Source organism: Physeter macrocephalus, chromosome 11, assembly GCF_002837175.3.
Source record: "Physeter macrocephalus isolate SW-GA chromosome 11, ASM283717v5, whole genome shotgun sequence".
Classification (NCBI taxonomy): Eukaryota; Metazoa; Chordata; class Mammalia; order Artiodactyla; family Physeteridae; genus Physeter; species Physeter macrocephalus.
The window spans coordinates 170,653,481-170,671,274 of NC_041224.1; the positions used below are offsets into that span (position 1 = coordinate 170,653,481).

At 47.3% G+C, this 17,794-nt stretch overlaps 1 protein-coding gene across 2 annotated transcripts in view; it reads right to left on the reverse strand.

Moving 5' to 3' along the window:
- The window catches only part of FBLN5 (fibulin 5), an 89,539-nt gene that overhangs the window by 21,818 nt on the left and 49,927 nt on the right, over positions 1-17,794 (reverse strand). For both annotated transcript variants that reach the window (XM_007105047.3, XM_007105045.2), the window contains 2 exons: positions 3,836-3,958; positions 613-729 (listed from right to left, as the gene is read on the reverse strand). In XM_007105047.3, the coding sequence (XP_007105109.1) occupies positions 613-729; positions 3,836-3,958 (240 nt within the window). The remainder of the gene's footprint in view (positions 1-612; positions 730-3,835; positions 3,959-17,794) is intronic.

Below are 17,794 nucleotides of genomic sequence, written 5' to 3' on the forward strand. Positions count from 1 at the left end.
TTGAAGCGATCATGTGAAAGTCAGAAAATGCCTTTGTTTCTTTCATTCTGTTACCGCGGGGAATGCTGGGTTGTAGGGGAAGTTACCACCACCTCCGGATGCTCTGCTAAATAACAGGCCCTCCTAACACGGGTGAGGGGAAACTAAGGAGAGGCATCAAAGTTGCCCGTGAAAACGCTGCATAGGGTGTACCTGAATATTTCGCAATTCATCAAGAATCAGGAGCCCTCTCTCCTCATCTCTCTTTGGGCCTCGGGAATTGAACTCAGGCTATAGGACATGTGAGAACATTTCTGGTTGGCCAAAAAAGCTGGCAAGGCTACTTGTGGATAGCAGATACATAGAGAGAAGCAAATCCATGAAATCATAAGCTCCCAGCTGGTGGATGGCTGTGGTTCTAATTTCGGCAGCACTCAGAGTACATTCTGACATGTTTCACATAACCTCAGTTAGGATCTCAGGTTTCCGTAAACAATGGGATGGGCAGGCAGTGACAATGAGTGGAAATACACTTTAACAACAGTGTTTCCCACCAACATAATCTGTCAGACTCTGAAGAAGACAGCATCTAGGGTTTCACATTGTGTTCAAGTTATCAGTCATATCACATACCTTGGCAAGACCTTCCATCCTCGTTGAGGGTGAAACCAGGGTTGCACGTACAGGAATAAGATCCAGGAACATTCGCACACAGCTGCTGGCAGTAGCCATAGCGACATTCATCAATGTCTGGAAACAGAATTGCAAGCAAGGTAAGATATTTTTTCTTCTCAGTCACCGATGCCACCCCAGCATCATTACTGCCTGTCTCTTCTGGAGCAGGATCACAAAGGGAAGCATAGGGGAACTAACGCAACAACAGCACCTACTGAGTGTCAGCGATGGTGACACCCTCTGGATTCCCGGCTCAATCTCTCTACCATCCTCCCTGACCCACCTCAGTGCTATGAACACCTGAACCTATATTGAAAGTTGTAGAAGAAATTTCTGCTTAGAGTGGAACATTGGTCAAGATGGTCTCTAAGATTTTATGCAAATCTAAGATTTAACGCCAAGGTTTATCCAACACCAAGAGTCACTCTAAGATCCTACTTAAACGTGTCATGAGCCCTGGAAAGGGACAAGTTGGCTTAAAGTGTAAGAGGAATCCATAGGCTGGCTCCTGTAGGCTCTTCGCCAGCTCCACTAATAATGAATATGTCCAGCTGTCAGGAACAAGAGTGAGTGCAGGCCAGGTCAAGCTGGGTAGCACTGTGGTCTGGAGACCTATGAACAGGAACACAAGGGTGCCGGAGTTGGCCTTAGATCTCCTCCTTGTAGTAGAGTGGACATAAAACTCTGGATAAACACACCTCTTCCAAGCCATGCTTGGCCTTTCCTGAGCAAGCAGCTATGTGGGTGAATGGTTCCTTTTAGCAGAGCCAGGCTGACATGTACCAGTCAACAGGGAGGCTGACGTCATTGGGAAAGCACTTCTCAATACCCCAAGCTGATGGGCTGACGGGCTGACAGCTGGAGAATTCACTCCTGCAGGATAGGGTGTTTCGAATGAAGCCTCCAGGTGGGGACCAAGTCTCACCTGACTATAGCTATAACTGGTCCTTATTTCATCCTCACCTCCCCCTAAACGTTCCCCCTCTGGTACCCCACTTCCTTTGGAACCAGGGTCCACCCAGGGCTCTGAAGTCCAGCTCAGAACTTGTCTCTGTGCCTGGTTTCTATCACCTACTGCCAAAAAGGACCCCATCTCCACCTTACTCATTGTTCAGCCCTCCTCAGAAATCGTGCCCTGCCCTTGTCATTCTGTTTTATCTCTGAGTCGCAGCTACTTCTAACCTGGCTCACCCCATTGCCCGCCGAGTGCCATGCAGCTCCTGCTTACAAAGCACATTGACTTGTGCAGTTGCTGATCCTGACCTCTTACGTGGGTGCAGGTGGGCACATCCCCAAGCCAGGGAGGCGGCAGGGGGCAAAGAGGGCATCTTCTGCCTAGGGGTACCTTGGAAGAAAGGCGATTCCCAGCCCCTTATTTTTCTGCAAAAGCAATGCCTCCAAAGTCGCACAGAGGGGGTGGTGGACGGCTATGGCATTTGCATTTTGAAAGAGAAAGAAGAGTTTGGCTGAGAGAAGGCATGAGTTTAGCTCATACTGAGGAAAGGTCTTCACTTTGGATGTAAAGTGTAAGCAGGCCGTGCATGCGGCACCACGTCAGGCCTCCAGGAGCATCCCTCCCAAAGCTTCATGCTCTGTGGAAGAGAACAACACCCCCCCCCACCCCGCAACCGGCAGAGGAATGTCCCAATTACTGCCCCCACTCAGATGGGGAGAGGTTTCCTGGCCCCAAGGTCTCTGTAATCTGGCCTGTATGTCCTGGTCACCTGGTTCTCTCTAGCACCTTCTTGTGGTGGAAAAAACTGGACCGAGAAACAGGGACAGATTTTAGACCAACTCACTCTGACTTTGTCCAACACGTTCTTCTTCTTCGACTCTCAGTTTCCAACTCTATAAAAGTTGGATGACATAATATCTAACACCCCTTCCAGTTCTGAAATTCTACATACTGACTTCCCATACAAATAACTCACACTGGTCTGCTTGTGTTCAGATCAGTGGCATCAAATTTTCCATAATAGCTGAGGTTGGTTAAAACGCAAAGCAATCATCATATTTACAAATGCCCATGTGCAGCCAGCTCTTTGGTGCCTGGAAAGGAGAACCAAGTCAAGTCTAGGCTGGCTTGTCAGACCCCAGGATGCTCTGGACAGGGCTCTAGAGGAGACCTCAGCTCAGTCTCAATCAAGAAAGATCTGGAAAGAAGAACCTTTTTGTTTGTTTATTTCCATGATGTTGTTTGGATTCGTTTCTCAGCTCCTCCAGGGCTGACTTTCGGGGGACAGAATAGTGTCGTAGAGAATTTAAACTAGTGGGGCCTTTCCAAGAAAACAGCAAAGAAATCTCACCCTACAAAGAGAAACTGAAGTGACAGCTAGCGATGGCTATGAAGTCACTTGGCTAAACCAAAAACTAGAGGAGAAGAGAGGAAAACAGCCCCCCAGTAAAAATAAACAGAGAGATCATATGGCCGATGCCAACTGCAAGGGACAAAATTCTCAATTGGTGCTGACTGACTCCTTAAAAAAAGACCACAGCTAGTGGGGTGGGCGTGGGGTGGGGGCTGTGATGGGCTATGAGGAGGAGATGATATTAGACCAGAATCCGCTGATCCACATTTGAGACTTGGCACATTTCTGTGACTAAGCAAGAATTCCCTTCTCTTGGTATGATTTCTAATTGGGACAGAATAACCCTCACCTCTATCACTTCCTGCCTTGGTTATCAACTTCCTAAAGGCAGAAAGAAGGTCTAGGTAGAATCAAACATGAACCCTTAAAAAGTACATTCAAAAACTCTGATGATTGGGCTTCCCTGGTGGCGCAGTGGTTGGGAGTCCGCCTGCCGATGCGGGGGACGCGGGTTCGTGCCCCGGTCCGGGAGGATCCCACGTGCCGCGGAGCGGCTGGGCCCGTGAGCCGTGGCCGCTGAGCCTGCGCGTCCGGAGCCTGTGCTCCGCAACGGGAGAGGCCACAGCAGTGAAAGGCCCGTGTACCGCGAAAAAAAAAAACCAAAAAAACCACTGATGACTGCATGCAGTGATGCGGTGACGGTGACAACTGATTTTAAAGGGTGGTACTACGCGTAAGCTCAACAGCCTCTGCCTCCCCCACCCCCAAAGAAAAGCCCGCTGCCCTCAGACCACCAGCCATGCCCACATTTCACTATACCCGACACAAGCATTAACTCTCAAGAGTTTCTGTGTAGCCCACAGAGCTGTTACCTAAGCACTGGCCTTCGAGCAGCCAGTAGCCGTCAGTGCAGGAGCAGGTATACCCTCCTTCGGTGTTGATGCAAATCTGGGTAGGGTTGCACTGGTGGGAATCCGCTGCACACTCGTCCACATCTGAAACACAGACACATGCCAAAGAATGTCACTTACACGTTTAAAGCCCTGCAGCCACTAGAGGTGCCAGCTGCTTGCTTGTCTGGCTGGGAGGCAGTTGATAACGTCCCTGGGTTATATCCAAGGAGACCGAAGCACCTCCCTAACAGGTACCACTAGGAGACCCTGACCTTTTCGGAGGGGGGCAGAGCTAATCTGCTCCCTGGAAATCCACAAGGGAAATGGCCAAAAAGAGAACACACATCCTTAAGCACTTTTCTGCCATCCTAGCCCATCATTCTCTGAAAGCAAGTTCAACCATTACTTGGTTTAGAAATGCATTTTGTATTAGGCTTACCCATTCACATATTAAACCGGTCTGTTGTGTACCTGCTGTGTGCACAGAGCTATGATAAACACCACTGAGAACATAACAGAAGGAAAAGAAACGACCCTCGCCAGCGGAATCTTGTAGTCAAGTCACTTGATTGCATCCATGCCCGAAAATCTTTCAACGTAGAGCTCCTGTTCCTTTCATGAAGCTTCCCAGAGCCCTCCAGTCTTCCTTCCACTCCAGAGCTCCGAGGGCTGATGTCTTGCTGCCCTCTGCTTACACTGGGTTTCTCCAAGCTGCTGCGTCCCCATCTGTCTGCCAGTGTGCAGGTACTTATGTCCAAGTCGGTCGGTCCCGTTTCCTTAACTGGGAGCTCGGAGCACAGAGACCAAGGGGTTTCCATGGCCACATTTCTCATCTGGTGCACACATCACTCAGAACTGTTTCAGCTGAGAAGAACCCTTCTTCCTCTCTCCCCACACTGCACTTTAGAAAGAGTGCTCCATCCTATAAGCGGTCCTCCTGACACCACCCTCTCACTTTGACCTAAAGGACACGCACGACCCCCTAAACCTTTGGCTATGAAGGGATTCACCCAGCGCCCTGGATCCGCCTGGCCAGGCCCCACCTCTCCTCATCACTCCTGACCTCACCTGCCTGCACTTTAGGGCTCCTGCCTTTTGCCCCCTCCTCACCGCAGGCGGGGTTTGCTCACCTACCCCTTCTCCCCGCCTCTCCAGAACGGACCGTCGTGCCATCGGAAATAACATTAAAAACCGCACTTCACTGAGCCTGCGCAGTGCGCCCGACTCCTCATTTCTTTCTCACAATCGCTCCATGCGGTGAGCTGGTGACCCCCACTTACAGATGGGAAAACGGTGCTGAAGACGCTGAATCACCAAGGCCAGAGCCCAGTCCAGGCTTCCCCGCCTGCCTGCCTCCCAAGCCCCTCTGTGCAGGAGTGACAGAGGTCACGCTGCGTGGCCCAGGCAGGTCAAGCAGAGGAGAGAGGGCTGAGCTTTTGCTGCCTTTTCCTGCCCCACCTGGAAAATTATCTGCCTCTTGACATCACAGATGGCAGACTGTGGTGGGGCTGGGGGGCACCTAGGATTCCAAAGTGTAAGCTCCTTGGGTAGCACAGGTGTTCACTCAGGAAGCAAGCACAGCTGGTCCAGTGAAATGTTTAGCCAGGTAAGCGATGGTCTCCAGGCTCCAAGCGACACCGCCACAATCCACCACCATCTTCATCACTGGTCAACGCCAACGACACTGGTCGGTTCCCACCTCACCCCCAATGACCGGGTGTCCGGGAGTCGTGTGGAACCAGGCTCCAGCCCGCGAAACACGGACCACCTCCAAGAACCCGCTTCCAGGGTGGCAGCAGCCTCTGCTCCAGCCTGACACGTGACGACATGCAGCCTTGGTGGCAAAGACCCGCCGCCGTTCTCAGCTGCAAGAGCTCCCGCCTTTGCCCTGGGCCTCGTTTCCAGCCCCAGGTGTGCCCACCCAGCAAAGCCTCCCAGGGGAACCGGCGAATAATGCTTGGCCGGCAGCCTCTCCTGCTCAAATCCATATTGAAGCCTATGATAACAAATAACACCACTAGTGGCCAGCACATATTTACATTTTTTCAGCGGGAAGTGATAGATGGCAATTGTACCCTGGGAACAACACTGCCTTAGGAATTTGTGCTCTTTTTCCTGTTTCAGGGGGAACGCAGGGTGAGGGAGACTTAAGGGGCAACAGAGCTGTTAGAGAGACTTGGTGATAGCAAGTTCCCAAGGTTCTGTGTTTGTGTAAACTGGGCGCACACGACGTGCCCCCAAAGCCGTGCACAGAGGAACCAAACGCTCACGAGGGGACCAGACTGGGCTCAGAAAGGCATGTGAGGTCTAAATGTGTTTGCACATGTGCACCCACAGGCACGTGCAAACTATTCAAATCCAGAAACAAAATCTCTAAAGTTTAAAAAAAAAAAAAACTCTACCGCTTTTACTGAGTTAAAGAATTAACTCGGTTATACCACATTTCTGTTGATGTACGTTCAAAAAACTACTTGAATTGATTGATTGAATGGGTTGAATCAATCAACTGACATTGGATTGTCAACATAAATATATTTTGAGAACTCAATAAGTTTGGAGTCTTTGGGGGATGTATGTCCCATCTTTATATCCTCAAAACACACCTGGGGCTTCCCTGGTGGCGCAGTCGTTAAGAATCCGCCTGCCAGTGCAGGGGACACGGGTTTGAGCCCTGGTCCGGGAAGATCCCACATGCCGTGGAGCAACTAAGCCCGCGAGCCACAACTACTGAGCCTGCGCTCTAGAGCCCATGAGCCGCAACTACTGAAGCCCGTGTACCACAACTACTGAAGTCCATGCGCCTAGAGCCCGTGCTCTGCAACAAGAAGTCACTGCAATGAGAAGCCCGCGCACCACGACGAAGGGTAGCCCCCGCGTGCAGCGACAAAGACCCAACACAGCCCAAAATTAAAAATTAAAAACAAACCTGGTTTAACCTGGGTCCATAGTAAATGTTTAATAACTATTTGGTGAATGAATGAATGAATGAATGAATGAACACATGGGCAACAAACATTAAGGCCTTTGAGCCCCCAGACAAGCTTTTCCCAGCCAACTTGCTGACAAGTGCGTGGACTTTGAAACCACCGCCCCACAGAAAACCCCCATCAGCCTGCACACCTGTGGGGCTGAAACTGGGAAAGTTCATGCTGTGGGCTCCACACGAGGCTAAAAGACTCATCACACATTCCAGCTCACAGCTGAATTGCTTACATTAAATACATTTGACTTAAATAACAGAAGGAAAAGTACGTGGAACACTCCAAGGACATTCTTTGGCAAAGGGGCCTTTTCTGCATCAGTGGAAAAGTACAAGTTCCGGCAACCTGAGTAAGTGTCATTATCCTTGGACGCAAACCATGCCTGTTACTCCTTTCCTTTTCTGTGGGATGTTTAGGAAACGTCCCTTAAGAGAAAAGAATGCTGGGTTCATTCAATCATTCATGTACTCATTCACTTATTAATTCTTTATGTTCTAGTGTGTGTGTGTGTGCGTGTGCGTGTGTGTGTGTGTCCTCCTAAATTTCTAGGCCACTGGGAGAGCTGGTGTCGAGTGAAGTCCCTCTAGCTGTATGGTTCCCGGAAGCAGAGGGTCCCTCCAGGGGGTTGTGGCCCTGGGCGGCTGCCTGGGCCCTTCGAGGATTCCAGCACAGCAGCCACGGCTCGTCTCTCCCCGGCTGGGACAACATCCCTCCACCGTCCAGGCGACCAGCACCCTGGCAACTGAAGGAAAGTGCTCACGGACATCTCCAAAACCAGATCAAAGCCCAGCACTGTGCCTACCCAGGAAAAACTCATCCTCCATGTTGAGCAGCACAGCTCTGCTGCCCCACGCAGCTCTGAGTTGTCACCCCTTCCTTCAGACACCCCCAGGGTGGACTTCAATTACACTCTCAATCTCAAACAACAACGGCTCACTTAGGAAACTCCTCAAAGCAGTCAACCTCATTTCCTTGACACCCTTCCAGAAGGCAGAAGTGAGCTCCCGGCCTTGGGACAGCAGCCTGCACGGCAGGGATACTCATTTAGGATGTCATACCGATAGCTGTGTCCCATGTCCCCAGCAGGTGTGCTAAGGCAGTGTGAGTGAAGAACATCCTTCCAGTCCAGTCAGGATCTCACAGGGGTGCCAGATGGAGGAACTGGGCTCAGACTTCAGAATACACCTGCCCAACAAACTGGAACAACAAAAGGAACAGAATCTTCCAGGCTGAGACCTTAATAGACATTTCTCCAAAGAAGACATACAGATGGCCAGTAGGCACATGAAAAGATGCTCAACATCACTAATTATTAGAGAAATGCAAATCAGAACTACAATATGGTACCACCTCACAGGAATCAGAATGGACATCATTAAAAAGTCTACAAATAACAAATGCTGGAGAGGGTGTGGAGAAAAGGGGACACTTCCACACTGTTGGTGGCAATGTAAGTTGGTGCAGCCACTATGGAGAACAGTGTGGACATTCCTCAGAAAACTAAAAATAGAAATAGCATATGACCCAGCAATCCCACTCCCGGGCATACACCCAGACCAAACTATAATTCAAAAAGACACATGCACCCCTATGTTCATAGCAGCACTATTCACAATAGCTAAAACATGGAAACAACCTAAATGTCCCATCGACAGATGAATGGGTAAAGAAGATGTGGTACCTATATACAATGGAATACTACTCAGCCATAAAAAAGAATGAAATAATGCCATTTGCAGCAACATGGATGCAACTACAGATTATCATACTAAGTGAAGTCAGAAAGAGAAAGACAAATACCACATGGTATCACTTACATGTGAAATCTAAACTATGGCACAAATGAACCTATCTACAAAACAGAAACAGACTCACAGACACAGAGAACAGACTTGTGGTTGCCAAAGGGAAGGGGGGTGGGGGAGGGAAGGACCGGGGGTGTGGGGTTAGCAGATGCAGATTAGTATATATAGGATGGATAAACAACAAGGTCCTACTGCATAGCACAGGGAACTACATTCAATATCCTGTGATAAACCACAATGGAAAAGAAAATTTTAAAAAAGGAATGTCTATATGTGTATAACTGAGTCACTCTGCTGTACAGCAGAGATGGGTACAACATTGTAAATCAACTACAGTAAAAAAAAATAAAATTAGAATCTTTTTAAAATTTTAAAATTTTATTTTTTTTTTATACAGCAGGTTCTTATTAGTTATCTATTTTATACATGTTAGTGTATACATGTCAATCCCAATCTCCCAATTCATCCCCCCACTACCCCCCCACTGCCACTTTCCAGGCTGACTTAAGGGACAGCATGAGAAAAGGCCACAGCCTACAAAGCTGCTAGAAGGTTTAGCCCTTGGAGCAGGAGTCTGTGATGGAGGCAAGTGGTGACTGGCAGGTCCCCCCTCTCTCTTGTCAGACGGAGTTCTCACAGGGCATCGTGACTATCATGCTATTGGTTTATGCCTTATGCCTATTATATGTCCTTCCTTGGGAGTGGGTTAGTTCTCAGCATACAACCCACTTTTCTGTCCCCCGTAAAACTAATGGTTCCAAGTATGATCTTAGGGTTAACTCACAGGTTGTTATATAAAAATCTCTACTGGCAGGTATAATGGACAACGTACTGCTATAAATATGCATGAATATGTTTGAATACAAATAATATGCATATGTATGCCAGCTACTTATTATATTTGAATGTACGTATTATATACCTACATGCATTTACATTTCAGCATTCCTAAAAGTTCAAGGGAAAATAGTTAAACTGTTTTCATAACACAAATTCTCATTGAAATAAATGTCCTTTAAAAACGGTAAAACAAAGCAAAACAAAACAAAAACTAATGGTTCCCCCATGCCCACAGGGAGAACATTTCCTAAGCCATTCTGCCAGCACTAAAGCTTAAGAGAAAAATAGACCAAAGGGCTGAGACTTCCCCAGAAAGGGCTACTGGGTAAAAAAAATAAGAACTCTGAGAGGCAGGCAGAGCTGCGTGTGAATCCAGGCTCCTGCACTTAATAACTGAATATTACTGACAAGTTGATTGATCTCAGGGATGCTCAGATGCTCTGCAAAACAGAGCTGCAGAAGTCTGCCTCCTAGGCTGCCATGAGAGTTCACAAATCAACGTGTTCGCCGGTCCCATCGCCATTGCCTGGCACATAGGAGGTGCCCGGGAAATTATAGTTCCCTTCCCCAGTGAGGTGCTGTTTCTAACAGCTGAGAAAGACAGGGGAAGCTTGGTTTCTGCCTGCTGCAGGCTTTGTCCTGGGATTTAGAAAACACCACGATGACAGCACTCAGTGGGCTGTGAGACATGGTTAGTTCTACGGTTCCAACACAGAGTCTTCTCCCCCCAGAGCCCGGGACACGTGACAGGAGACTGAGACAAGAGGTGAAAAGAGGAGGGTACATTCCTTTGTGGGGGTCTCAGGCTTCACCTACTCACTTTGGCATCTATAAATCCAGCTATGATTCTGTAATTGTAGACATCCGAAAGCCTAAGGGTACGTGTGTCTTCCTGAATTCCACAGCCAAATGCGATCAACCTTAACACCATGATTCTTCCCTCCTCCTGTATCTTCTCTTCTCCAATACTGTCAATAAGGCAGGGCTGACTTTGTGAGCCTGTGTACACACCCTTGGCTGAATGTCTCCATTCTTGAGTGAGAACGGCCATCAAGCCAAAGGGAAACATTCTCATTGGGTGACACTGGGAGAAACTGTCGAAAAACGTTTGGAAGACTGCACCTTTCCAAAGGCCTCCACGAGTCCTTTTTTGGACACGGCCAAATCACTTCCTTGGTAGTAAATTTTTACCCAGTGAAACAACATGTTTTCCCAGCCCGTTTTTGTTCCTTCCTCACTCAAGCTAATGGGGCTTGATAAGAAAGAAGAAAATAACAAGGCACATTCCAACGCCTCCAATTGAAGCCAGTTTTAGGCCTGCTGCTGGGCTGGATCGGGGCCAATTTTCAGCAAGACGACCTCAGTGAAGGCTGGAAGCTACGCAGACAGGACAGACTTCCCAAACACCTGCTTAATTAAAGATCTCAGCATTTGAGAACTTGCTTGTTGAATTCCAGGACATCTGCATTCCATGTGTCTTATGGGTCCTGGGAAGTCATCAGGAGCCAGATTTTTCTGTGTTTACAGCATTTTTCCCAATCCTTGATATCAAGCTTAGAATACAAAGCTTGCTCATTTTGTGCCTCTAATTAGGCAACAAATATGTGGTCCATTTTCCAAACAATTAAAAATCCTCTCCTTCTGGATGAAACCAGCTGGACTGTAGCTTCCAACCTCTCCGTGGATTCTATTTTTCTATCCATAAAGCGAGAACTTGGAGGAGAGCCCTGAAAGACCCTTCTAGCTGTGACCTTCTACAGAAACAAAGTATGCAGCTAATGGGGGTCACATTGTTTGGTTCTTGGGTAATTATTTTCATCCAGAGCGCTTGGTAAACATCAGCTGACTTTAGCTGCTTTCAAACTGGGCAGGGAAACTGGCTAAGCTCATTCAATTTTTTTTTTTTTTTTTAAGTTTTTTGCTCATTCAACTTTTGACAACGTATGAATTGTCACTGCAGTTCCAGGGGTGGGGTGGGAGTGAGGGGTTAGTGACATATGTGTTCCTTCTTGAGCATCAATCAAATTGTCCTGAGAGTAAGGGGACAAGGCTGCTTATTGCCAATGTAGACATGGTATTTTTTTTTAAAGGGCATGAGGCTTTAGCCATTATTGTGATTATAAACCAGACAAACATGGAGCTCAAACTAGGTTGCCATTTACTAAAAGTCCTGCCATTTGTCCATCAACAGAGAAGGATTTTTGAAACTATACAAGTCAGTGGCTCCCAAACCTAGCCACACAAGAGAATCGCTGGGTTAAATCAGAAAGTCTAGGGTGGAGGCTTGGAAAGCTGTTTAAAGTTACCTAAATGATTCCAACGTAAAACCATATCTGGAACTTGCTGTGCCAGACCAGTACTTCTTAAACTTTAATGTGCGTATGAATCAGTGGGGATCTTGTTGAAATGCAGGCCAAGTCTGCTGGCCCAGGAACCACACTTTGAGAGGCAAGGTGCTAGATTATTGTGGGCGATGTTTGGTTCTGTATCCATGCAACTTACTCAGAGTTTAAGAAGCTGTTCAGGAGAGTCTAGGAGGGAATTAAGTGTTCAAAAATCAAGCTGGCAATCCCTAACCTGATTCTTCTCTAAGATCAAACCTGCTGGTTACAATAGTATTGTGATTTGTAGAGTCTTATTCAAGAAGTTCTCAGCACAGCCTAAACCACAGTCTAAAAAATGCTTTCCTGGGGCTACAGACCCAGCCATTACTCATGTCCACCTGCAGTGTCTGGGTCCAGAGCACTGTGTACCTTCAGAAGGTTCTCCTCCTTTCAGTTTGCTGGTGGTGTTTTGATTTCCTAAGAGTTAACTCAGTTCCCTGAATCTTAACTAAGTTCTTGGCAATACTGCCCCCAAAGTGATGACAAAAAGTGCAAAGGATTCCAATTAGGAGAAAAGACAATGTTTTTCCTTCAATACAGACCATCCCTTGTTCAGGAACGCGGTCTCTAAATACGATAGCTCTTAAATCACGTCATCTCCACTGCATCTCCCCATAGGCTCCGGCTCCCCATTCCCTCTGAGCATATTCCTCCCCCATACCCTTCTCTCCTGATGCTGTCTCACCGTTTTACTGAACCTGGGGCTAGAAAGCTCAGCCATCCTTAAGTCCTTTCCCCCAACCCCTACTCTCACACAATTCGCCTTCTGGAAATTTTGCAAATTCTTTCTTTCCATCCCTTACCCCCCAATATTCCAAGGCCTTGCTGTCTTTTCTCTAAACGGTTGGAATAACTCCGTACTAGTCTGCCGGCCTCCAGCCTCTCCCGCTGGAAGCAAGTGAAACACAACCTCCAGAATCATCCAAGACATGGAAACGATCATGGGGCCCCACTGCTCAACACTTCACTCCCCTCCTTAGAAACCACACAGCTTTCTTTTTACACCTCGGCAACAGAACACGTCAAGCCTACTTTTATACTCACACATGTGCTAATTAAACACATCTGGTTTTATAGCATTTCACACTGTACGACAGAATTAGCTGTGCAGGGCTCTATCTCCCTCCACCAAACCGCGAGTTCCTGGAAAACAAGAAATGGGTCTCACTCACATTTGTGTCCTAAGCACCTAACATAGCGCCTGGTGTGATGGAGAGCGTGGAAGTGAATGATACTGGAAATGAAGATACTTTGTCCTTGGACTTTTCTGAAGGCAAGAGGGGGAAGTCAGTTACACCACAGGACAGGAGAGGAAGCCAGTTGGGCCAACGACCTCTTCGGTGGCCCCATGTCTCACGCCGTGGGATGGAGGATGTCTGGGAACAGCACCTGCCCAGCAGAGCCTCAGGCCCCCACCTGTAGTGCCCGGGGCCTCATCCTCATACCAGTCTTTGTCCAGGGCTGATGTGAGAGTGTCCTCAACTTCCAGAGGCTCTGACACGCCATGTGCTTGGCCTGATGGAGTGAGTTATGTTTCCTCCTTCCTCCTAAAGAGCCATACATCTCAGACGAGGAAGAAGTTTATGCTCAACCATCACAGGTGGGAGGAACATCAGAGGAGAGAAAAGACACACCTTCTCCTGGCCTGAAAATGGGCACCAGCAGGACCCCTTAGGGCACAACCAGCCCAATCCATTTTGCAGGCTCAGGACAAAACCCTTGGCCTGGTGCGGGCTGTGAGATTATCCGGGTATGCAAATTCACCCCAGGGAATCAATCAGCCTGTCGTCAGCAGCAAACACTCCCTGCCCGTCCCTCTCAGAGCACGAGAACGGAATCTGCATGTGTTCTCCTCCCCACGCCGGGGTCAGAGACTCTGCTACCACTTCTGACTCCATCACTAACCAGGGCACCCACGTATATGTCATTGGCCTGCATTTGCTTCCCTGACTCTCAAATGGGGCCACCATCACCTGCCCTCCTAGGACTTGCAGGCTAGTGGGGAAGGCGGGCGGTGAACAGAAACCAGTATGGAGGGCACTGCAGAGGGCTATGGGAACACATAACAGCGAGTGTCCCACATCTGGGAGGTGAGGCCAGGTCTTGACCATGGACAGTGACATAGGGGAACACTTCCTTCACATACACCCATTCCTGGAACCCTAGGACAAGGGAGGGGAGTGACAGTTGCCTCTTTCAACATAACAAGTTACAAGCAGCAGGCCAGCAGGTGATTAAGCATATAAATATTTCGAGAGACCTTCCAGACGGTGGAGGGATAAGATATGGAGATCACCTTCCTGAAGATATGGAGATCACCTTCCTCCCCACAAATACATCAGAAATACATCTACACGTGGAACAGCTCCTACAGAACACCTGCTGAACGCTGGAAGAAGACCTCAGACTTCCCAAAAGGCAAGAAACTCCCCACGTACTTGAGTAGGGCAAAAGAAAAAGGAAAAAACACAGACAAAGAATAGGAAGGGGACCTGCACCCGTGGGAGGGAGCTGTGAAGGAGGAAAGGTTTCCACACACTAGGAAGCCCCTTCACTGGCGGAGACGGGGGAGGGGTGGGCAGGGGGGAAGCTTTAGAGCCGCGGAGGAGAGCACAGCCACAGGGGTGTGGAGGGCAAAGCGGAGAGATTCCCGCACAGAGGATCCATGCCGACGGGCACTCACCAGCCCGAGAGGCTTGTCTGCTCACCCGCCGGGGTGGGCGGGGGCTGGGAGCTGAGGCTCGTGCTTAGGTCGGATCCCAGGGAGAAGACTGGGGTTGGCGGCGTGAACACAGCCTGAAGGGGTTAGTGCACCATGGCTAGCTGGGAGGGAGTCCGGGAAAAAGTCTGGACCTGCCAAAGAGACAAGAGACCATTGCTTCGGGGTGCGCGAGGAGAGGGGATTCAGAGCACCACCTAAACGAGCTCCAGAGACGGGCACAAGCCGCAGCTATCCGCGTGGATGGACATGAGATGCTAAAGCTGCTGCTACCGCCACCAAGAAGCCTGTGTGCGAGCACAGGTCACTCTCCACACCTCCCCTCCCGGGAGCCTGTGCAGCCCGCCACTGCCAGGGTCCCGTGATCCAGGGACAACTTCCCCAGAACACACGGCGTGCCTCAGGCTGGTGCAACGTCACGCCGGCCTCTGCCACCGTAGGCTCGCCCCCACACTCCGTGCCCCTCCCTCCCCCCCGCCTGAGCGAGCCAGAGCCCCCAAATCCGCTGCTCCTTTGACCCCGTCCTGTCTGAGCGAAGAACAGACGCCCTCAGGCGACCTACATGCAGAGGCAGGTCCAAATCCAAAGCTGAACCCTGGGAGCTGTGCTAACAAAGAGAGAGGGAAATTTCTCCCAGCAGCCTCAGGAGCAGCGGATTAAATCTCCACAATCAACTTGATGTACCCTGCATCTGAGGAATACCTGAATAGATGACAAATCATCCCAAATTGAGGAGGTGGGCTTTGGGAGCAACTGTAGACATGGGGTTTGCTTTCTGCATCTAATTTGTTTCTGGTTTTATGTTTATTTTAGTTTAGTATTTAGAGTATTATTATCATTGGTAGATTTGTTTATTGATTTGGTTGCTCTCTTCCTTTTTTTAAATGTATAGATATATATATATTTTTTTCCTTTTGCTCTTTTTGTGAGTGTGTATGTGTATGCTTCTTTGTGTGATTTTGTCTGTATAGCTGTGCTTTTACCATTTTTCCTAGAGTTGTCTGTCCGTTTTTTTTGTTTTGTTTTGTTTTATTATAGTTTTTACCACTCGTTATCATCAGTGGATTTGTTTTTTGGTTTTGTTGCTCTCTTCTTTCTTTTTTTACTTTTCTTTTTATAATTACTTCTTAATTATTTTTATTTTTAATAATTTTTAATTTTAATAACTGCATTTTATTTTTATTTATTTATTTTTTCTTTCTTTCTTTCTTTTTTTCTCCCTTTTCTTCTGAGCCGTGTGGCGGACAGAGTCTTGGTGATCTGGCTGGGTGTCAGGCCTGTGCCCCTGAGGTGGGAGAGCCGAGTTCAGGGCATTGGTCCACAAGAGACCTCCCAGCTCCATATAATATCAAACAGCAAAAGCTATCCCAGAGATCTCCATCTAAACGCTAAGACCGAGCTCCACTCAATGACCAGCAAGCTATAGTGCTGGACACCCTATGCCAAACAAGTAGCAGGAGAGAAACAAAACCCCACCCATTAGCAGAGAAGCGGCCTAAAATCATAATTAGGTTACAGACACCCCAAAACACACCACTGGACGTGGTCCTGCCCACCAGAAAGACAAGATCCAGCCTCATCCACCAGAACACAGGCACCAGCCCCCTCCACTAGGAAGCCTACACAACCCACTGAACCAACCTTACCCACTGGGGGCAGACACCAAAAACAACGGGAACTACAAACATGCAGCCTGCGAAAAGGAGACCCCAAACACAGTAAGTTAAGCAAAATGAGAAGACAGAGAAATACACAGCAGATGAAGGAGCAAGGTAAAAACCCACCAGACCAAACAAATGAAGAGGAAATGGGCAGTCTACATGAAAAATAATTCAGAGTAATGATGGTAAAGATCATCCAAAATCTTGGAAATAGAATGGAGAAAACACAAGAAACGTTTAACAAGGCCCTAGAAGAACTAAAGAGCAAACAAACAATGGTGAACAACACAATAAATGAAATTAAAAATTCTCTAGAAGGAATCAATAGCAGAATAACTGAGGCAGAAGAATGGATAAGTGACCTGGAAGATAAAATAGTGGAAATAACTACAGCAGAGCAGAATAAAGAAAGAAGAATGAAAAGAATTGAGGACAGTCTAGAGAACTCTGGGACAACATTAAATGCACCAACATTCGAATTTCAGGGGTCCCAGGAGAAGAAGAGAAAAAGAAAGGGACTGAGAAAATATTTGAAGAGATTATAGTTGAAAACTTCCCTAATATGGGAAAGGAAATAGCTAAATTTATGCACCCAACATAGGAGCACCTCAAAACATAAAGCAAATGCTAACAGCCATAAAAGGGGAAAATCGACAGTAACACAATCATAGCAGGGGACTTTAACACCCCACTTTCACCAATGGACAGATCATCCAAAATGAAAATAAATAAGGAAACACAAGCTATAAATGACATATTAAACAAGATGGACAAAATTGATATTTATAGGACATTCCAGCCTAAACAACAGAATACACTTTCGTGTCAAGTGCTTATGGAACATTCTCCAGGATAGATCATATCTTGGGTCACAAATCAAACCTTGGTAAATTTAAGAAAATTGAATCATATCAAGTATCTTTTCCAACCACAGCACTATGAGACTAGATATCAATTACAGTAAAAAAACTGTAAAAAACACAAACACATGGAGGCTAAACAATACACCACTAAAGAACCAAGAGATCACTGAAGAAATCAAAGAGGAAATAAAAAAATACCTAGAAACAAATGACAGTGCAAACACGACAACCCAAAACCTATGGGATGCAGCAAAAGCAGTTCTAAGAGGGAAGTTTATAGCAATACAATCGTACTTCAAGAAACAGAAACATCTCAGATAAACAACCTAACCTGACACCTAAAGCAATTAGAGAAAGAAGAACAAAAAAACAGTAAAGTTAGCAGAAGAAAAGAAATCATAAAGATCAGATCAGAAATAAATGAAAAAGAAATGAAGGAAACAATAGCAAAGATCAATAAAACTAAAAGCTGGTTCTTTGAGAAGATAAACAAAATTGATAAACCATTAGCCAGACTCATCAAGAAAAAAAGAGAGAAGACTTAAATCAATAGATTTTGAAATGAAAAAGAAGTAACAACTGAGACTGCAGAAATACAAAGGATCATGAGAGATTACTACAAGCAACTATATACCAATAAAATGGACAACCTGGAAGAAATGGACAAATTCTTAGAAATGCACAA